Consider the following 23,772-nt stretch of genomic DNA (forward strand, 5'->3'; position numbering starts at 1 on the left):
GAGTCTAAACTGGCCAGAGCTGTGCTCACACTCACAGGATTGCTTCTCACCCTCTCCCTCTGCTACTGTTTAGGCAAACATCCCTGGACTCTACGCCTGCCGCGGCAATCCCAGACTGTACTCACAAGCAACCCAGTACCGGGCACCACCAGGACGCCTTTTTTCCCCCTTTCCCTTTCTGCCCTGCTTCTGCAGCTCCCGCACCATTTCCGCCCCCACCATCTCCTGCTGGAAGACCACGCCACCCAGCAGCGGAGGATGCTTGCAGTCGGGGTTCACGCACCAAAGTGAAGCAGCGCCAAGTCTGGTACCCCGAGCTCGGTAGGGGGCGTCCTGGAACAGAGAGTGAAGCAAGTGCTACAAAAAGGGTGTGTGTGTGCGGGGGAGGGGGGTCGCCTACCCCAAGCCTGAGCTTGCTCGCATGAGCCATCCCCACCCAGCCCATTCCGGCTAGAAGCCTAGCGAGCTAGCCCATCTGTGGGAGCGGCGGCCGCCTCCTCCTTGCACCTCCTCGCCGACCCCTCCCTCCCGGGACCTGCATCCCGCTCGGCCAATCAGAACGCGGCTGCCGCTTCCCACGTGACCCCGGGCGGGCTAAGGACCTGCTGCTTCCCAAACGCCAGAGGGATGCGGGAGGCAGTGCGCGAGAGGCGGCGGGGAGTCTGCGGGGCGCCCTGACTGTCCCTGCACCCGGTTTCCTCCGACTCCTCTGCTCTGCCCCCTGGCTTCTGGCTTCTGCTCCCAGGTTTCTTCGAACACTCCCCCAGACACACGCACCTCCCGATGGCAGAAGCTTTCCGCGGCTCTGGAGTCGCTTCTCAGCTGACGACCCTGTCGCTCCCGGGGCTGAGCCGGGTCCCTGGATGTTGCTGAAACTCTGGAGATCATGCGCGGGTTTGGCTGCTGCTTCCCCGCCGGGTGTCCCTGCCGCCGCCGCCGCTCCTGCTGCCGCCGTCCGCGGGATGCTCAGTAGCCCGCTGCGTGGCCCCCGCGATCCTGTGTTCTTCCGAAGCGGTGTGCTGCTGCAGAGTTGCGCGAACTAGTCATGGTGCTGTGGGAGTCCCCGCGGCAGTGCGGCGGCTGGACACTTTGCGAGGGCTTTTGCTGGCTGCTGTTGCTGCCGGTGATGCTGCTCCTCGTAGTCCGCCCCGTGAAGCTCGCCGCCTTCCCTACCTCCTTAAGTGACTGCCAAACCCCCACCGGCTGGAACTGCTCCGGTAAGTCCAGACCCTCAGCCCAAACCACGGAACCCCAGGACGGAACGCTCACAGTTGCTTGCACAGACCAGTTCACCCTGGTGTGTCTCCGCAGCCCCCTACCTCCCTCTGCCCCGACTGGAGACTTCCCAGCTCCATCCAGAGAAGCACTGGGAAATATTTCTGGTCTCTAGGGGAAGGGCACAGGGAGGGGCACCTTTGGGTGCTCGCTCTTGAATTGGAGCTGAGAGGGTTTTGAGAAATATTCAATGGGATGCTTTTTTTTTTCTCCTGGATTCGCTGAAGAAAGGACCAACCCTGGGGAAAAGCACTAAAGCAAAATCTTTCCTGTCATTAAAGGGGGAAAAAAAAAGTCTGGCTAGGATAAGAGCAAGAAATAACTTTATGAGAAAGAATGAGCCACAAAGCAATAAATCCAATGATGACTGCAGGGGATCACTGATTCGTGCCAAAAGTGTCTTGAGAGTGAGGTGGTCTCCCACTCCAGACCCGGTCACATAGATTCTAAAGAGGGTAGATTTCAGGGAGGAAGAAGACATATCTGCTCTCTCTCTCTCTCTCTCTCTCTCTCTCTCTCTCTCTCTCTCTCTCTCTCTCTCTCTCTCTCTCTCGCTCTCGCTCTCTCGCTCTCTCGCTCTCTCTCTCTCCCTTCCTCCCTCTTCCCCCCTCTCTTCCTCTCTCCCCCCTCTCTCCCCTCCCCCATCTCTCCTCTCCTCTACCCTCCTCTCCTCAAAACAACTCAGATTTTTCAATCCGGTAATCCCCAGCTCCTATTTCCCCTAGCTCCTATGTGGTGATAGGAAGAAAAACCCCTCCACTGCTCCCAGGCTGCAGTAGGCATGACCAAAGCTGGACAGATTCTCTCAGGAGTGAACAGTGAAACGACCTCCCTAGGCTATTACCAGACGTTGGTCAGGTTTGATAACCAGAGTTACGTTCTCCTCTTGCTTCTGAGAAACCCTTCAGAGTCTAAACCAAAGAGCTTTGCGGATTTCACTTTGTTGAAACCTCCTAATTAACTAGGGCCCAAGAATAGGAGTAGCTGCACACTTATAGCTGGCTGCCTTTACATTTCAGTATGACAGTATGTATTATACCAATAGAGATTGTAGTGTGATTTCATTGGCATTTTTCACCCCATTAACATGCCTTAGTATTGTTCCCTATGTCCGGTCTGTTCTACTTTTGGTAAATATGTATGTAATTTTTCATTTTCTGTATATATAAATTGGTAAAATTAATTCTAGCTCTGAATGAAGTGCCTGTTAGGAATGTATATAAGCCAAGAAAAGTGTGTACAACTTTTGAGAGGAAGGGATAACTATAACTTATAGGCGAAATAACATGCAGTTATAAATTACTAGTATAAAACTCAAGAGGATAATATTATGCATCATTACAATTTGTCCTTCTTAGGACAAGTTAAGATTTGCAACTCTATTAGATTTGAGTCAATAAATCAACTTTGTTGTGCTTTTGGTAGTTTCTAAATTAGGGATTTTTATGAAGTTCAGCATGTTTTTCATTCTTGGTTTGTGCAAACAGGTATGCTTTTTTTCAAAAGAAAAAGTTTCATTTTGCAGATGCCTAACCAAATCTCCTGTTAATTGAATTATTATGGGAGCATTAAACAACCTTTGAATCATTTGTCTCAAATGTTGATGACTTTATAGTTGCACATGACTGGTTTGCATCATTGCTAACTAGAATATTCTTTTATGAAATTTCTAGCTTTTAAGTGTGAAATCAGCATTGGCAATGAAGAAATTCATCATTAGTCACATATCCCTAAAGGGGTATGCACAAACTAAAAAATAAAAATTCTGTGGCTTTCTAGGTAGATTGTCCAGAATGTGGCACCCCCAACCCCCATCCTTGTTAACTTAGAGGAGATCAATCTTCATTTCAGCCACATTGACCATCACAGAAAACACTGTGCCTGTTTATCTTTATTATTGGGGCTTTGTTTCTTCTTTGTCTGGAGAAATTCCAAATAAAGGATTGTTTGACCCTTGACGCAGAGAAGAATTAAAGATAGAGACATTGCAAATGGAATTTAGATACCATTAGCAGTGTTTACCAAAATATTGAGTTTGTGAGTCCTAAATGTAGTCTATGTAATGAACAAAATTAAGAAAACTAGGAAGCAGGTGTCCAACTTTCATTCACCACTGTCAGTATGAATATAAGCTAAAAGAAAATAGCAGTAACCCAGGAGAATATTGAAGGAGAATTGACAAGACAATAATTGTGAAAAATGTACCTGAATATTTATTATTTGAAAAAAAATTTAGATAGAGACTAACTTTGTAGAAAATTTAGGGAAATTATTCTCATGCTTCAAGGTAGTGCTCAGCTTTGCTAAAATCCATAACATTTTTTCTTTATTGTCAAAGTGAAGTAAAATCCATAACATTTTAATGACTGGGGTGTTCTCTTCAAATTTGAGGTTACGATGACAGAGAAAACGATCTCTTCCTCTGTGACACCAACACCTGTAAATTTGATGGAGAATGTTTGAGAATTGGAGACACTGTGACTTGTGTCTGTCAGTTTAAGGTAAGATGTCTGATATTTGCATCTTCTAGTTCATTAAAGAGACTGAAAGAAAGGGCTCATCTTTTATAACTCATCCTGCAGCGAATTATAGCAATACAAGCTAAGAGGAAAGCTGGCATGAGACAATAGTACTGGCAAGAGAGGTAAATGATGTCAAGAAGACATACACATTTTGGGAGACATGTATATGCCATAGTTATAAATGCCACTGAAGGAAGCAAGCTTCAGTTTGTGCTTTTAAGATGTTGGCTAAAGTGTGTGTGTGTGTGTGTGTGTGTGTGTGTGTGTGTGTGTTTCTTTGATTTTTCTGCTATACATTTCATATGTCAACTGATGATTAATAGTCAAAATGATTGATAGATACTAAGGAAGGATTTGTACTTGGGCTCTCATGGTTTGATCTTATGGTCTTTGTTTTCATAGGTTTGGGGTTATCTTGATCATATGATTAAAATGTTTAAATTAGCTCATATTGAGACAACTCCCAAAATACTCTGTTAGCTTGGAAACATAGACCTTATTAGTCTATGTGACCTTGTTCCTGGACAAAACAGTCAAACAAACTAACTCTCACAGGAATCCCTTGAGCATATTACGCTGCAAGTCAAGAACAGGGGGAAAATGCACTTTGTTTGTGCTATAATAATTTCAAAAGTTAAAGCATTTTTTGTTGTTGCTGGTGGCATTTGTTTTTATTTATTTTTTGTGGGGCAGAGGTAGGTAGTGCAAGAGTGAAGGGAGGAAGGGTGAACAAATACAATCATGCTATTCAGTATACACTGTAGAAAATAACCTATGTGACTTGTGGGCAGCAATGGGAGGGGGAAGCTGAGGAACACAAAGAGAAGGATGACATTGTCCAAAAAAAGTAATGTACTCATTAGTTATGGGTCCACTTATGATTTATGAAATGGAAATCCCTCTGTGCAACACCCTAATGGTAAAAATAAATTCTATTTTTGAAAAAGTTACAACAGACAGAAGAGAGGTTACGAACTTGGTATCCTCAAAGATCGGTTATTAGGTTACTGAAGATGAAACTGTAAATATTGTTGTTTTAGTCATTATTTAACAAATGCTTTCTACCATGTAAATTATAAATCTTGTTTTCCTCTCAAAATATCTATGTGGTCACATATATCTTCAAGTCATATAAGCGTTGCGCTAATACCTCTTATTTGCTCTTGAGTGTTGAATTAAATTTTAAAATAAACTTTGATAGCTAATATAAGACTCAACCAATAAATATTGATATGAATAGGAGAGATCTGAAATGGTTTCCAAGATCTTTAAGAACAAACACTACTGAACAAATTATAACTTGAAACTCAAGTTCACGTTTGATTTATTAGATGTTATTATGAGTGGGTAAAGATGAAATATTTTAGTTCAAAATTTCAATGAAACATAAAAGGGAACTTAAGTTTAATTTTGGCTTCAGCTACATTAAGTAAGCTCAAATTTCTCATAAGTGTTATGTTTCTCCCCTAAAACGTGTGGCATTTATAAAGCATATAAGGTTCTCACAGGTAGGTTTGCCTGTAACTTCACCATAGTCTTTAAGACTATGTTATAATGTTAGAAATGTATTGGTGTATATTAAACATTCAAATTATAGAGACTTTTCCAAAGTCTCCACTACAATATAATTGTGCTCTCTCAGTGATTGACATGAGAGAAATGGAACGAGAAAACTTCCCAATTCATTCTTTTCTAACACATTAACTAAGGGAAAAATCAGTCCATAACTAAAGGCCTTCAGTATTTTGTGGATCTTGCCCTTTAATTCTATGATTCAAATGAATTCTTTCTTTATTATCATGGGTTGACATAAAGTAAGCTCATAAACAGGATAAAATGAATCAAGGATAATATTCTTCAAAGAGAAAAACATGACTGACTTCACTCACAGGAGAGAAAGAAATAATTGGTAGAATTCTAAATGACGGATTACATTCAAATGGGTAAATGATAATGTATAACTTTCTTACTAAAAAATTTGTTCTCTATTTACAGCTGCCACAGAAGATTTACTAAAGTGTTTTACTAGCAGTTATGAGAGCTTGAATACAATACTGAAATGTGAATTTGCTTTAACTAGTACTTGTAGCATTTGAACATTACTACTGGATTTCAAGTACTCTTAATGTACTTTGCAATCGTTTCAAATCTGGTAGAAAAAATAGATTCCTTCCTAGTGAAAAATTTATGGTACATATACCAAGGATATAGCGTGTCTGAGTTAAGCTGAACATTACATAAAATATACAAGTTGGATAATGAATACTGGATAGGCTATCATAAACTGAAGGCTTCTTGATTCAGTCTGTTCCTAGCACTTTCCAGTGAATCTGAGACTTTGTTTCTCTCTCTCTCTCTCTCTCTCTCTCTCTCTCTCTCTCTCTCTCTCTCCCCCCCCCCTCTCTCATTTTTTATATTTGTGCAGCTCTTGGGGCTTGAATTCAAGACTTGGTCACTGCCGCTAAGCTTTTGTGCTCAATGCCAGTGCTCTACCACATTGAGCCACAGTTCCATTTCCATTTTTGGTAGATAACTGGAGATAAAGTCTCACAGACTTTCCTTCTCCTGCTGGCTATAAGCCATGATACTCTTTTTTTTTTTTTTGGCCAGTCCTGGGCCTTGGACTCAGGGCCTGAGCACTGCCCCTGGCTTCCTTTTGCTCAAGACTAGCACTCTGCCACTTGAGCCACAGCGCCACTTCTGGCCGTTTTCTGTATATGTGGTGCTGGGGAATCCAACCCAGGGCCTCATGTATACGAGGCAAGCTCTCTTGCCACTAGGCCATATCCCCAGCCCGCCATGATACTCTTATCCCACCCCCATGAGTAGTAGGATTATAGGCAGGAGTCACTGATGCCCACCTTAGTTTCTGATTTTGTTTCAGAAAGATCTTGACATTTATTTTCCTATATAGTAGTCTAAATTGTTTCTGCTACATTTTCAGATATAAGCATGAATTCATAAAAATCTTACATTTTTATGCCTGAGAGACAAATATAAAAAAATAATGAGCATACTTACATGTAATCCAGTTTCTTCTAATTTCGATGATAATGAAGGTTGTTGATGATGCTGTTTTTAACATTGCTGGTATTGAGCCTTCAACTCGGCTTTGCACTCTCACTAAGCTTTTTTCACCCATGGCTGTTACTCTACCACTTGTGCCACACTTTAACTTTCAGATATGGCTAACTAGGGAAAAGAGTCTCTCTGATTGGTCTAGGGACTGGCTCTAAATCTCCATTCTTAGACCTCAGCCTTCTGAATATCTAGGATTCATTCATGTGAACCACAATGTCACACCCATTTTCACTGACTATTGAGTCATTGAAGTGCATACTAGCTATAATCTCACTTTGATTATTTCAATTTATTTCTATTCTTCAAACACAGTAGTTCATTTATTTCATCGAACTGGGTTAAATAATTGTTTTGTCCTCCTTTTTTTTCCCCTCTGCCCTTCTTCCTCCTCTTCAAAATGGGGCAATTCAGGTCCATAAATTTAGTAGTGATCCTAGTGTAAGAACCTGAGTACTTTAATAACAAGTGAAACCTTTTCTGATATTATATATGCAAACAATATTAATTACATGTAGAAAGGATGACTTTATTATTATCATCTCTTCTTGGTCAAATCAATACAGGCTGAGAATACAGAATACAGAAATGTAAATTCTAAAAATACTATGAAATCTGACATAATGCTCAAATCTTTGAGGTTTTAAAGCATGTCAGATTTCATATTTGTAGATTAATTATACTCAAAGGGTTAGATCTCTGTAAAAAAATTCAAAATTTGAAACATTTCTAGTCCCAAACATTTCAGAAAAGGGATGCTGAAATTATACAACTAATTTTTAGGTGATACTATGAATACCAAGAATATCCTGCAGTTTCATCCAGCCTACTTTCTTGTCTGTATACCAAGTGGTATGAAATCTGGTTATGAGTATGAAAATTTAGAAAAAATAGATCTATGAATGTGATAGATAAAAGAAAATAAGATGCTAAGAAATAAAGAATATAAAGTAGAAAAGACAGAGACGATACATAATTCTTCTTAGGGCTGATCATACAATAACCAATGATCCCTTTATAATTTCAAAAAGTAAAATGAAGCCTTATATTTTGCATACATTATTTAATATAAACATTAAGTTTTTTTATTCAGTTAAGGAGCCATGTTTTACATCTGTAACTGTTGCAGTTACTATGGCTGCATAACAAATTGCCCAGAATAGACAATGAATATCTTGTTTATTCATGAATCTGCAATTTGAACAAGACTTCTTGGAAATAGCTGTATCTTCTCTCTTTGGTCGTTAGGTAAGGGGCAAGGAAAGGGAATCAAAGACTTGGTGTTATACTCATCTATAGCCTCTAGCTCATGTCTGACAACAGCTGGAGACCTTGGTTCCTCTCCATGTATGTGTGTCTGTTTGGGCTACTTTGAGTTTCCGAGGTCACAAGGAAAAGGAAGAGTGAAGGAACAAGTCAAGGCTATATCCTTTAACTATCTAACATAAGAAGTTGCATTGGTTCACCCTTTATCCTTTGCTTCACCATTTTGATGATATCATTCCCTTCCCTAATTCAGTTAAATGTATATACAGTACCCAGGGTACCAAAATCAAATTCCATGACAATGGGATAAACCATAGGGAAGAAAACTGAAAGAAAAAAAGAAAGAATTTCACATAGTACATTAAAAATAACAACAATGAAAAACTTCTTGTTTCTGTATCTTGGAATATATTGGAAATTAACTACACAATGGGGGTGAGGGGTTGGGAGGAGGAGAGTTGGGAGATAAACAGGGAGGGGTAACAAGCATGACAAGAAATGTACTCACTACTTTACATATATAACTGTAACCCCTTTATACATCACCTGGACAATAAAAATAAATATAAAAATAAATTTTAGAAAAGAAGTTGCATAGAGTCATTTTCCCCACTTCAGAGGCCTGCCCACTATTAAAACCATAAAAATTTACGTTTAAGGAAACATAGTCACAAAACAAATAAAAGTTACTTGTGGAATGGTCAAATAACTGCAACATATGCAGTGTGATTTTTTTAATCTTGGTTTTTTTCATTTTTGGAAAAGAAATTTGCCATATACAAGCCATTCTTCCTAAGCCTTTGACAACTGGGGATATAACAGAATTTACTTAACATCTGTTGAGCACCTTCCACATGCCAGACTTTGTAGAAGGTGCTGGCAGTATATAAAACTTAAGTCATACATAGCTTCTGTATGCTGAACTCTCAGCTAAAAACATTCTTATTAATCATATAAGCAATAAAACATATGAAAAACTTCTATCGTCCTTTGTATTTCTTTGTAGCAAAACTAAATTCTCTATATATCAATGTCAAGTTGCTGAATCCATTAGTGAGGTACATGGCTGGTTTCTTAGGTAAGGTGGAAGTTGTGGAACAAAATATTTCAATGAGGAAAAATATTTGGAAAATAAATGATAAAGTTTTGAGAATATTTTAAGCAAAATAGAATGACAAAATGTATGTTACATAACACACTTTATGGGCCTAACCATCTGGGTTTGAGTCTTGTTTTTTTGTTAGCCAGCCAATATGTGGCCTTTACCAAAATAATCTCTTAATATCACCCTCTCCTCTCAAACTGAGAAATATACTGATTACCACTATAAACCATTTCCAATAACTAGGCATATTTTGATGTACCAGTTATCCTGTTTGCATGCTTAAGGTTATTCTGCTTTCTTTCTGTTATTTAAATTATAAAAATTCCATGTTTTGGTGTTAATGGCAAATGGCGACTCTGCTAGATAAAATTCATGTAATGGAATCCAAATAATTTACATTCTTTATAAGAGATATTTCCAAACCATTTAATGTAATTTGTTAATTCCCAACTATGCCCATTAAGTATTTCAACAGGAAAAGCTAAGCTATCAACTTGTTAAATCTTGGATGATATATGCAAGTACACAAGGTACTGTGCCACGACAGTTACAAAAACAAAAAACAACAGCTGGGCCTTGTGGCTCATGCTTATAATCCTAGATACTCAGGAGGCTTAGATCTGAAGATAGCAGTTCAAAGGCAGCCTGAGTTGTAAAGCCTGTGAGACTCTTATCTACAATAAAGTATTCAGAAATGGTGCTGTGGCTCAAGTGGTAGAGTACTAGCCTTGAACACAAAGAGGCTCAGATACAGGGCACAGGCCCTGAGTTCCAAGCCCCAGGACTAGAAAAACAAACAAACAAAAAAACACCAAACCCCAGAACAGACTTCTGCTCTTGAGCTTTAATGCCTTAGGCTATGCTTCTTCCTTATGATATTCATATGGAGTGCAAGTCATGGTTTGAAAAGCCAAAAACATTATGGCAGTAATTTGTGGTTAAGCTCTTTTCAGCTCTATACAAATCTCCCTTTTGGCTTGTGCATCCAACTTGGCAGCTCTGCTTTTAACACTGTTCACATTTGGCATACTGCATCCCTCAGAAGTGACATATGAGCATTTCATCAGTTTATCTGATTTTTTAAGATGCATATAAGCATTGTATAATAGGACTTGACAGAAATAATAAATATTTCTCACTTCCCACTTGCAGTTCACTGGTTACCCTACACTTGACTAATCTGGAGAAGTACATGAGAACAATGAATAGAGAAATTTTAGGGGTTGGACAAAAGAATATATGAGCCTAAATACTTTGCCTATCAAATATCATAACTGGGATATAACTAGGAGCAAGAAGGCTAGGCCTGAGCAAGAGAACTTAAGTAGATTTTATTTGTTTGTTTCTGTTTTTGCCAGTCCTGGGCCTTGGACTCAGGGCCTGAGCACTGTCCCTGGCTTCTTTTTGCTCAAGGCTAGCACTCTGTCACTTGAGCCACAAAGCCACTTCTGGCCATTTTCTATATATGTGGCACTAACCCAGGGCTTCACGTATACAAGGCAAGCACTCTTGCCACTAGGCCATATTCCCCCCCTTAAGGGGCCAGCCCCCTTAAGTAGATTTTAATTTCATGTATCTACTGAAAAGTTTAGCAAGTATATTGCCCATAATGTTAGGAGGTGTTTCCTTTTCCTTCTTTCTGATCTTTCCTCCATGTGCTTAGAAACCATTGGAGTATTAATGATTTCCACAAAGCTTTCTTAACATTCTTTTGTACCAAGTCCTAAATAGTACATATTTTTTAAGCGCTTATCCATCACTTACTTCCCTGGCCAATGACATGAACTCCATCTTTCTGTATTTATTTTCAAGTCAGTATTGCACATTCTTGACATTTTCCTGTTGCCTTCTGTCTTGAGTAGTACTGAGAACATTCTGTCCTATGGTAGGTCAGTTTTCAAATGCAAGTAAATAATATGTATCTATATGGCAAGCTTTTGGGGAGCTATACCTTATATAGGTCTGACCTGACCAAAAAATGAACTGTTTGTTAAATTAAGCATTATCCCTTATATAGGTCTGACCTGACCAAAAAATGAACTGTTTGTTAAATTAAGCATTATTGAAATATTTATAGAAAACACAATGAAATCTATTTTTATATTGGTAGAAGTGGCCCATACCTTTAATCTTAGCTACTGAAAATGTTGCCATGTAGAGATTTGAGACTTAAAACAAGCATGGGCAGAAAAAATCTGTGAGACTCACTCTCTAAAATAATCAGCAAAAAACAAGGCTGGAGATATAACTCAAGTGGTATAGCACCACCTGAAAAAGTAAGTCAGGAGAGTGTGAGAGCTTGAATTCAAAACACAGTACCAGAAAAAGAAAAAAAAATCCTTTATGGATAATCTTGTAAGCTTTCTAATCTTAGAAAAAAATAATATAACTGGGGAATTAAATTATTGTACGGAAAGTGTCCAGATGTATAGATTACAAATTATGGAAATAAAGACGAAGATTTATTATCAAAATAAAAAATGTAGATTTCTTAAAATACTTACAAACGTCATTTTAGCAATTATCATTTTCATAATATGAGTGTCAAACAATTGAATTTACTGTCTGGGAAAAAGTAGATCACAATTAGCAAAATAGACTATTTAATTATTTAGTGGTAGAGCAAGATGCATAGATTACCAGATAATCTTGACATATAACATATACATGACTGAACTACTAGGCAAAGACAAAGAACGAAATAGCTGCCTGGGCAAAAAGCAGTCCCAGTATTATAATAAATTTGATAAGAGAAAAACATTTCAGGTTTTTATCTATCACATTCTCATCTACTGAGAGCTTTTCATAAATCTTGGAGTTATAGGTTACTTATGAATATTTGGTTTAAAATCATATATAAAACTTTCCCGCCAACCTCACTGGATCATTGGCTTAAGACAGATAGATAGGTAGATAGATAGATAGACAGACAAATAGACAGACAGACCGACACACACACACACACACACACACACACACACACACACACACACACACACATACAGCATTTCCAAAGTCCTAATATTTTAATTAAAAGTAGAAAAGAGGAACTAGTGTTTTTCACATGTGTCTTTATGCATCATTTTAGTTTCTGGCATAGGTAAGGATTTACAAATACTCAATTTGGTCATTATATTTGTTATAATTAAACAATGAAGTACATCAGTAGTAGTAATCAGGAGCTAATCACGTCCCTGGTGTAATTAGCAGGTATAGGACACAGCCAAGTATCTCTAATGCCTTAGAGTATGATTACATTATCCTGAATATACCCAGTAGGTTGTCTAATTTCCATTGTAAAAATGTGTACTTTTTTAATGAGGATATTTTTAATCCATTTTCCTCATTCTAAAATGTGTACTAATAGTCACTTTTGAATGTGCAAAAAAGTAGGCATACCATTTAGTAGTTTTAGAAGTATGTTTCTATATGTTTGTGTTGTTTGTTAGACTGCTTTAAAGATAAGTAAAAAAGTTATTTATTAATTAGTTTCTTATATGAATATTCAAAAATTTGTGCAGATTGAAATTCAGCAGAAAAAGATAACCAAGAAGTGCCTGGATTAGGGGAGGGGATCATTTTACCTAAATACTTTTCCAAACCTGTTAGTGTTGTTTGGAATAACTTCAACATTCTACTGTGTTTGGGATCATTGCTCATCATCTTAGGTAGATTTATGTTATCGGAAAAAGATATTAAATAATTGTTGTACATTTATTGGTATAGCTACTGTGTGATACTTATTCATTCACTTCGTTGGGATCATTTTATTAACTTAAACACCTTTTATTACCTCTTTCTAAAGCAAATGACACATTGGCTGATTGACAATGTCTTCCTTTACCTTTTTTTAAATTTTTATTTTATTGTAAAAGTAACTTACAAAGGGGTTACAGTTACATAAGTAAAGTAATGAGTATACTTCTTTCCAGTAGTATTACCACCTCCTTTATTTTCTCCCACTTTCTCTCCTCCACTCCTCAGCTCCCCCCAACCCCTCCTCAAGTTGTAATGTTACTTTCCAATGTGGTATGTGGTTCAATGATGCACTTACAAGGTCAAACTCTTATATGATATGAAGAGGATGACCTAACTTGAAGATACACAGTTTGTGTGCAAATGACTATTTGTGTTGAGGATATCAACGACTCCAATAATAACCACAGGTTTATGCCTCTGTTTCCCAGTGTAACAGTGACTATGTGCCGGTGTGTGGCTCCAATGGGGAGAGCTACCAGAATGAGTGTTACCTGCGGCAGGCTGCATGCAAACAGCAGAGTGAGATACTCGTAGTTTCTGAAGGATCCTGTGCCACAGGTAAGTAACTGGTCCTGCTTGAAACCTTCTGAGTGGATTTTAAATTCAGAAATCATGGCTTGCTTTTCTATTTAGTTCTGTCTGAATAAATATTCAGATGATATTTTTTCTAGAGTATCTACTAATTCTTTTTTTTTTTTTTTTTTTTTTTGTTTGTTTGTTGCCAGTCCTGGGGCTTGAACTCAGGGCCTGAGCACTGTCTCAGGCTTCTTTTTGCTCAGGGCTACCACACTACCACAGCGCCACTTTCAGCTTTTTCTATATATGTGGTACTGAGGAATCGAACCCAGGGCTTCATGTATATGAGGCAAGCACTTTACCACCAGGCCCGTCCCAGCCCGTCCACTAATTCTTTTGTACAAAGCATTTCATTTCATTCTTTTTTATATTTAATCAATTTTAGAAGAGAAAATGTATCTTAAAGATATCATTATATACATAAAAATATAAACATATATTTATTTATGTACTGCTGATGTGTAGACATTTTAATAAAATGTAATTAGAAATGTTGACTGCTCATATATATATAGCATACATACATATATATATATATATATATATATATATATATAGCATTGGTGAAGCTTTTTTTGGAAGGGAGAATTATCTGCTAGAAGGCAGTTTTGCAGGTTTGAGTTCTGAAGTTAAGATCTAACATTATTAGCTCTACAAAATAGTTGGTTATCATTTAGCAAACTGTATTGAAGAATGAAGTGGTGGCAAACATGATTTATACTAACACCTGTCCAATCTGACAGTTAACCTGGGAGTCTACAGTTTGTTCCCAGGATGCTGTGAAGAAAGGAGGAAAAGTGAGTTCATATGCTCATTAGTTTTTGAGGTTTTCCATTCATGCAGTGTGATTTTTACAGCTTAGCAGCATTACAGGCAGAAAAACACCAAGAGTGATACAGACCAGCTGGATAAAGTATAAAATGGAGCTGCACCTTCATGGTAAGCTGAGGTACCACTAACACTTATGATAAAGGAACTTCTGTGCCTCATGACAGTTACACTTAATAGCAAGAAAGCATCTTCATAGAAAGTCATCGTTTCTGAGCATTTGAGTGATGTAACCATATTCAGAGAAAAATAGTGATGCAACATCTAAACTCCTTTCAAAAACAGAAATAGAAATTAGTGTCTGGGAAAGGGTATTTGACTCAAATCTCTCTGAGGTAACTTTGTTTCTATTTTACAACATGTGAAAAGTATGTGTTTGATGGTTGGAATAGGGTAGAAAATGAGCAAGGAGAAAAGTTTCACATTCCTTAAAATTATCTTTAGAATATTGATTATTAGTAACAAGTAATATTCTAAAATGGATTGTTGCCTACTAGTGCTTCTAAAGTGACCAGTAGAGAATTGGTTCCATTTATCACAGGCAGAGATGTAGGCATTGTTGGTTGTTGAGTGGTCATTCATCCTAAATGATTCTTTGCCTCAGGGTATGAATGCCCTTTCTGGGAAAGTAGTCAGGAGAAGAACAAGATTGGTGTGCCACTTGCTTCTTATTTGTTAGTACAAACAGGTCATTGCTGCTTGATCTTGGGTAAGAAGTAATGAGGAAATGTGACAGCATAATGGGTGAGTCATTAGATAAGGCTTCCCAAGAGAAAACTGCTACTTGCTGAGTCAGAAAGAGGAAAACAGAAGGAGCAACAAGGAAGAAAGTAATTATGAAAAAAATCACTCAGCCATCCAAAGGAACAAAATGAAAAATAGAAAGAAACCTTTAAAAAGCTCGCAGGAATTATGGTTATAGTGAATGACACTTGGCAGTAATAAACTTTTTTCTTACTCCCACATCCAACTGACATGTGTCAGTCCAGACATCTGATTCATTCAAGTTCTTTCATCTAGTACCTGATAAGCTGGCCATGCTATGAAAATAAATACCAAAATATACATGTTATCACAATTGAAGAATCTGTCCTTAGCTCATTCCCATGCTTGGATTACTACAGGATTTAAGTAGTAAGCCAGTTTTGCTTCTATTACCAATAAATTTAAAAGATTCCTGATATGAGTGATGATAGATTTACCAAAATAATTTTCATCCAAGAGGTCAAACTGCAAATAAATTGGGGTTCTGAATTTTTATATAAGAGGGATTTTTACCCTTCAGATATTTTTGTTTCTTTTTAATGCTATTTGACAATGAATACAGCTGGTAGATTGTAATCTCTAAGAATAAAAAGCCAAACAGCATACTAATTTTATTTTGTTGCAGGTCATTGGAGTTACAGTGGATTCTTTTGTTTTGTTCAGAAAATGGTTAATGTTGGGTAGTATCCCCAATACTGTCACTGTCAATTTAATCTCTTTCCTTATAAGAAAAGCATTGACTTCAGTACCCAGATTCGGTCTCAACAGTAGAACGTCTTTTCTGAGTTATTTCTGCCTCACAGAGATTTTAGTAGACTCCTATCTCTGGTATAGCAAGATGAGTCATTTTATCATTGAGAAATCATTAAAGCTCCCCCAAACTCTTTTGTGACTATGTCGTTCACTTCAGTAACCATTTTCCCAATCTATTCCTCTTATCTTCCCTAACAATTAAATTTGGGACAAACCAAATGCTAGTTGTATAAAAGACCATGCCACTTGAATCTTTAGAAGTATATGTAAGGAAATAAAAAACAAAATACTATCACCAACTTTTCCTGTTTTCCACAGCTATATGTATTTATTGTAAGCCAAAAATATACAGAAGCATGACATTTTTTCATCATTTTAATTATTATGTTCCAGATAGAACTACTTATTTGAAATAACTTATAGGACAGTAGGCCTCAAGGTAACCCAGTGAGATAGGCAGTATGACATTCATTAAATACAAGAAAAATAAGCTTAGGAACTCTGAACATTTCTTTTGTTATCCATTGAGTAAGGTCTCTAGGTTGGAACTCACAAGATTTATACAGGTTTCCTATGTCCAGACACAGTCCTTGTTGTATCAAAGTTCATGATTTTAGTAGGAAATGAGTATCTGTATGTCTTTAGGTAAAAATATGATATTACAACTTGTGAGTTAGCATCTGAGAAATACAAGTAGTATAAAGCCAATTAAAATTTATCTGTGAAAGAAAACTAAAAAGAAACTTAGCAAAAATTCAAGCCTTGTTCTATGCTGTAACTTTTGGTCTTCAGTCTATTTGTCTGGAATATTCTCCTATGATGAAGATGAAGTAAAAAACTTTCATGATCTGTTATAATTAAACTGGCAAATCATATCCCTGAAATTCTTGGTTCTACCTTTGCAAAGACATATTTTAATGGTAATTGTTTTACTATTTAGCTGGCTTCACATAAACATATATGCCAAATATATATAAAACCAGTCACTGTAGCAACTAATTAATAATAGATCGATATGTTAGACCCTGGAAATTTAGTTAATATGAGTCATCAATATGACTGAAAATTTAACTACTCTTTGACAATTATGTTAATGTTATAAAAGAGGGAGGCTACTATTGGAGAGACCTCCATTCTTCCAGGTGTCAGCCTCCTGTGAAATTTCATATCGTATGTCACTTTCTGTTCGTTATCTCAATAATGTGTCATGGTCCCAGACAGATACAAGTGATGCTTTATTTTAATTTGACTAAAACATCCAATACAAGTCCATAGAGGTGGAGTCATAAATGTCTTACCCTGATGTAGATGTCAATGTGCGATGATGACACATCAGGCAGAGAATATCAGGATTAGCTGTATTTCCTAGTAGTAACATTAAAGGTGCATAACAAATGTATTTAGAGGGAAGATGATGTTGATACTTGCATTGAAACAGATGGAAACTCAGTGGTCTTCTTTCAAACTTGGAAAATGAGTGTTTCTGGCAACAGAGCTTTCAGAATCAGACAACTTTGATCATTTGTAGTTACATGGAAGAGAGGGGAGAAGTACAGAAAGAGAAATTCAAAGCCGAAGATACTTTTTTTCTGATAATGTCTGTTAATTTTAAGCACAAATGTAAAAGCTATGCTGATTCTACTCATTTGAGAAACAATGATTTAATCATGGACTAAATCATCAACATCTGTGGTATTTGTAAACATGATACAAATTTTATTAACATATTTAAACTTTTTATCTTTGTTCATATGCAGTTTGTAAGAACATGAAAGTTAAGTATGAGTTTATTTTCCAGGTATTTTAACTATTTGATGTGTAAAACATACTGATTATTAAGAGCATCTTGTTTTTCATTTCTTTTTTTGTTGAAGTTTCTAAATATAGCTTGATTAAGACAAATATACATGGAATTTTGCACACTTAAGTTTAGAAATTTTTCCAAAGTAGGAGCTAGATAATATTTACATCTTACAGTTTAAAAATTATAAATAATTGATTTTACATACTATGTTAAATTGTTATAAACATATATTATTAGATTAACATTAATCATTTTCAAGGCAATAACATTATAAACAGTTATTAACAAGGAAAACATCATCTTTAAAAGATGTATTTTATATATGCTTTTATGTATTTTTCAAAAAAATACAAGTTCTGTTTTTATTTTCTTTCCCAGATGCAGGATCAGGATCTGGAGATGGAGGTAGGAATTGTTTATTTCTATATTCATTATACTGGAAGGATGATAGTATTGTGGATATTTACTTGCATATTTTTCTATCATAGTTGTCTAAGGTAAAATCATATTTTGTATGTTTGGAAAGGAGAAAAATTAAGAAGTTACTCTTATTAAGTTGGGGTTTATGCCATGAAAATGATTTGGTATGTTTATGAATCATGTGTTAGCTCCATTTCATTTTCCTCGTTTATTTATTTTGTACTGTGTGACTTACCTTTGAAGTAAATATACAAAAAACTCAAACTTCCTAACATAAACTTTGAAACATGTTTGAGTGGGCAGAATTCATATGGAAATCATTGAAACACCAAGTTTTAAAAATACTCAATGCTACACTCAATAACCAGGTATTAATATTAATACATACCAAACTATTATGTAGATAATCTTAAATATAACATTTTTAATTTTGAAGTGAAGGAGCTTGAGTTCATGAAAGTAAAAAACAAAACAAAACAGAATTTAAGCCAATGAAAGTAAGATGAATCTTTACTATTAGATTTTTATTTCTATTTATTTATTTCCTTTTTTTTTTTTCTTTCCTGGGGTTTAAACTCAGGGCCTAGTCACTACTAGGTAATTTTCTCTCACTCTTTCTTTCATTCTTTCTTTTTTGTTGTTGTTCTAGGTTTTGTTGTTTTTATTTTTGCTGAGGTAGTTGGGCTTGAATTCAGAGCTTTTTACTCTTGCTTGGATTTTTAGCTGTCATTTAACCCACACCTCCACTTCTGGCTTTTTGCTGGTTAGCTGGTGATTAGTCTTTTGGATCTGCTCAGGCTGGCTTACAACAGAAGCGGTCAAATCTCAGCCTCCTGAAGAGCTAGGATTACAGATGTGAACCAATGTTGACCAGAATAATTTTAGTCCTTAAATGCTGAATTCCATGAAAAATAAGTACAAAGAGACCTCAAGTTCAGTGAAAACATATTTTAGTGTACAATTTACCTAGTTGGAGAAAGTTGAAGGATTTAGCAGGTTTCCTTATGTAATGAAAGGCTGAACTAATTCGCATAGGCTATACCAAAATAATTCAATTAGGGCAGCACATAGGGACATAATCTTATCCCATAAAGGCTAAAACTGAACAAGAATCAACAAATATAGGATATATTTCATATTACAAGATGGAGGATCTTTTCCTTGTTGTTTGAATGGTCTTTACTTGTAAATAAAAAACAAAACAAAAACAAAAGAAAAACCCCAACTAAGTTGCTCCCTATTACCAGGCTGGACAAGACGGTATTCTCAATAAAGCTTTCTTGAAGGCTTTGAGAAGAGCCTGTAGAACAAAAAAATCTTCAAAGAAACATAAAAGACATCTTGTGTGCATGTGCGTTTGCATGTGTGCGCGCGCACACATTGGTACATTGGTACATTGGTACTAGACTTGAACTGAGGGCCTGAGAGTTGTCCCTGAGCTTTTCTGTTTAAGGCTAGCACTTTGCCACTAGAGCCACAGTTCTACTTTCAGCTTTTTGGTGGTTAATGGGAGATAAGTCTCATGGACTTTCCTTCCTGGACTAGCTTCAAACCATGAGTGTCAAATATCAGGCTCCTGAGTAGCTAGGATTCTGGACATGAGCCACCAGTGTCCAGCAAGGACAGACATCCTTGAGCAAATGTTTATCATTGGAATATCATGAAATCAACTCATTTGAAAGAGGTTGTTTTTGTAAAGAAGTATGCAAAAGTCCGTATACTTTCCAGCAGTTTGGTTTTATGTGTAGATTAATTTAACAGATAAGGTGATGCCATTGAAATGATCTAGGGTACACTCACCAAATCATGTTCATTTTCTAACATCAAAAATATATATATAGAAAATAGAATCTCATGTTTTTTCCTGTTCAATTTTTCACCAATATTTTTCTTCTGGCATCTCCTATCACACCACGTATTTCTTTTTACTTTCTAAGTAAGATGTGGTGTCTCTTTTAATCCTGTTTCTACTTTGTATTCATTGTTATTCACACATGCAAATGAATGTGAAATCAAACTCACCCTTTCTTGTTGCATTCAAGAGATTGAAATCTTTGAATCATTATGTTTTCCTCTGATCTGAATAAAGGCCAGTTTTTTTAATATAAGAAATAACATTAATAACTTATTTCATAACCTGGAAAATGCAAATATCAGTTGTAAACTTCTTTTCTTTCTCTGTTTCTGTTTCCTTTCTCTTCTAATTATTTTCTATTCTCCTTTTCAATTGAGGATGATTTATACTAACCTAAAGTAAAAAAAAACAAAAAAAAAAAAAACTTCTAAGAAGATATTTACATTAGGAAATATTAGAGTATATAATCCTTGTAATAGAGCATGTAATCCATTTAATTTTGAGGTACTTCTTGTTATTTTGGCTTTTGTTTTGTTTTGTTTTGTTCTAGTCTTGGTGCTTGAACTCAGGGAGTAGGCACAGTCTGAACTGTTTCTGCTCAAGACTAGCATTCCACCACTTGAGCTACATGTAGCTCCACTTATGGCTGTTTTCTTTTTTCTTTTTGTTTTTTTTTTTTCTTTTTCATAGTTTAGTTAAGATAAGGGTTTCATGGACTTTCTTGCCTGGGCTGGCTTCAAACAGTGATCCTCAGATTGTAGCCTCAGATTTCAGGCATGAGCCACTGGCACCAGGCTTAATTCTGAAGTTCTTTTTATTTTTATTTTTTTAAGAATTGTTGTTCAGAAAAGTTTAATCATGTATATTTTAAATTAAATGTAGCTTAAAATAAAAGATAAAATAAGAGATAAAATTGGGATTTTTTTGTTTGTAATCTAGTCTACATGTTATTATGCTATAAAATAGTAATAATCTAACTTCATTTAACTTCTTTGTATAAAGTGCCAACAAGCTTAATGACTGAGATTATAGTGACATACAAAAGTTCAATTCACTCATCATTTGTCTTGTACATAAAATGTATTTGTCTTGCTACCTCTGTATCCAGAGGCTAGAGGCATTGTCCTTTGGATCAACCAGAAGTAACTAAATATTCTGTGGTTGTTTGACTGATCACAGCTGTAGTTAGTTGTTGTTCTAAACAACGTCTATAGCATATTCTCAATAATCTGTTTAATTAATAATTGGATGACTTTTGCAAGCAAGTTGGAAGTTTGGTGGTTATATTCTAATTTTTATTTAAAGGTTAAGTTCATTGATCTGAATAGATAAAGTGAACACATTTATTTGCAAGACATTGCATGTCACTATCATTTGATATTATTTAACGACAAAGGTAAAATTATTTTCAAAATACATCAGTTTTTACTTTCCTTAGATTGTCCTATACATAAATGGACGAATATTACATTAGCAATGAAGACTAGATATGATTCTTTTTGAAATAATTTAAGCTTAACCCATTTTCACAAGGACACTTCTGTCATTTAGTACATTCTTGGGAACACTTTTACTATAAATAAATGAATACAAGTGTTTTCATAAAATTTATTTTAACATGTATGGATGCACTTTATAGGTAGTTTAAAAATCTTTAACCGTTGGTCTGTCCATTCTAATGAAACTTCTTAAGTGGTTAACTTTAATAATAAAATTAATAAACATGTTAACTTTAATAATAAAATTAATAAACATGTTACATTAATAAAATGTTTATTGTATCACTGACATAATCAGCCAATGTGCATGGATTTATAAAGGTAACTTGTAGAGACTAGAGAACAAACACTGCATACAGACATTAAAAAATTAGCATTTTCCATTTGAGAGACACTGTCCTCTTGGTGTGGAAGAAATCTTGCAATATAAAAAATAATACTACATTTCTAGAGTATTCACATTCTTGGTTTTGAAGAGAACTGTGGTTGTATTTCCCCCCCACTCCCTTTTTTTTTTTCTGGAATGCCATTTCCCAACAAAAATGTTTCTTTGGAAAGTCATTTATATTAAGTATCTTTGCTGGATAAACTCACAACTGAAACATAAATCATGATAAACTACAGTTAAATGTGAAGTGAGCTAAAGGAAGGTAGCATGTGAATCGAGTTCCAAAGAATTTGCATAAATGATTGAGTAAAAGGGATTAGTGTTTTGAGGGCTTAGATATATGGGGATTCAGTATTGTAAATAAGAAAACGGGTGTTAGTAGGAGGGATAATAGCTCCTTATCTACCCACAGACTTCCTTAAGCAACAAATACAGCAGGAAGAAAAGTATTAAGGAAGCCTCCTTTGAATGTCAGAGGTGTGTGGGTGGTTATTAGACCATTTTTAACCCCTCAGTGTCATTTCCCTTAAGTCTTTCCTTCATATTATAAAGTCTTTCTATGATACACCCTTATGAAAATATTTCTGGATTGCTTAGATTGTTACTAGATTCCTAACAGCAAACATTAAGTCTGTAAAATGAAAACCATATTTTAACTATTAAAACCATTGTGAATGAATTATCCTGCTGTACATGAGAACTAAGCCACAATTGAATTTTTTTTTTTTTTTCAGCCCTGGGGATTGAACTCAGTGCCTGTGCACTGTCCCTGGTCCCTGGCTTCCTTTTTTGCTCACGGCTAGCACTCTACCTCTTGAGCCACAGTGCCACTTCCAGCTTTTTCTGTTTATGTGGTACTGAGGAATTGAACCCAGGGCTTCAGGCATGTTAGGAAAGCACTCTATCACTAAGCCACATTCCCATTCCCACTATAGAATTTTAGTATCTTATGGGGATGATAGCATGGTGTGTGGAAATAAAGCATGCCTAAGGTATACTACCTTGATTTTAAAAATATGCAATTTTATTTTAAGTGGAAAAAGAAGAATTTGACCAAATACATCACCTGTATATTTATAGAGTTCTAAGAGAATTATTTAAAAGATTAATGTCAGACCTGTATAGCCACAAGGCAAAGGAATTTTATATCTGTTATTTGTATAAAGAAAAATCTATTTACATACAAATTATTCAGGTTATTGTTATAACTTTGGTGTCAAAAATAGTTAACATACTGTTTTTCCTTCACATTTTTCTGTCCAAATTACCTTTGTATAATATTATTCAAGGTGTCCATAATTTAAAATTTTTCTTCACTTACACTTGAGGAAGGACATGAAAGGATTATATTACAAGGAATTGTAAATCATATTTTGGTGGTGTGGATTGATCCATAATATAGCTCATGCAGTGTCTTAGAAGAGGTCTGAGAACTTGAAACATCATTGAGAAAAACCACATTATATCTAATGTGAAAGAAAAAGACTGAAGCAAGCCTAATATAACCTGATACTAAATCAAGATTTCTTGAATTGTAATGATAAATCAGCCACACTGCTTTACACTTAAAGAGGTTGGAAAATAGAAACACACTTCTACTTATGAAAAGGAAAATAATGCTCTCTCTCTCTCTCTATATATATATATATATTTCAGACAACAGGGTACATAATATTCATACTATAATGTGTTTTTATATGAGGCTAAATGTTTTTTTTTTTCTTCCCTGTTACTATTCCCATTCCTAGTCCCGATCAGCACTTGTGCCTACTCCACTTTCCAATCACATTCAGACTCAGGCAAACACAGTATTTCTTACCATCCTTGTTTATTTTTTTTTCTTCATGAGGTTCACATTATCTCCTAAATCTGACAGACA

The 23,772-nt window shown here is 36.0% G+C and overlaps 1 protein-coding gene across 1 annotated transcript in view; it reads left to right on the forward strand.

Moving 5' to 3' along the window:
* The first annotated feature begins 626 nt into the window (after window positions 1–626).
* Tmeff2 (transmembrane protein with EGF like and two follistatin like domains 2) overlaps window positions 627–23,772 on the forward strand; it is a 261,639-nt gene continuing 238,493 nt past the window's right edge. Inside the window, exons 1-4 of the mRNA XM_048345058.1 lie at window positions 627–1,217; window positions 3,667–3,776; window positions 13,434–13,563; window positions 18,110–18,136. Of these exons, the coding sequence (XP_048201015.1) occupies window positions 1,046–1,217; window positions 3,667–3,776; window positions 13,434–13,563; window positions 18,110–18,136 (439 nt within the window). The 5' untranslated portion in view covers window positions 627–1,045. The remainder of the gene's footprint in view (window positions 1,218–3,666; window positions 3,777–13,433; window positions 13,564–18,109; window positions 18,137–23,772) is intronic.

The sequence above is a fragment of the Perognathus longimembris genome, chromosome 4 (genome assembly GCF_023159225.1).
Source record: "Perognathus longimembris pacificus isolate PPM17 chromosome 4, ASM2315922v1, whole genome shotgun sequence".
Lineage (NCBI taxonomy): Eukaryota > Metazoa > Chordata > Mammalia > Rodentia > Heteromyidae > Perognathus > Perognathus longimembris.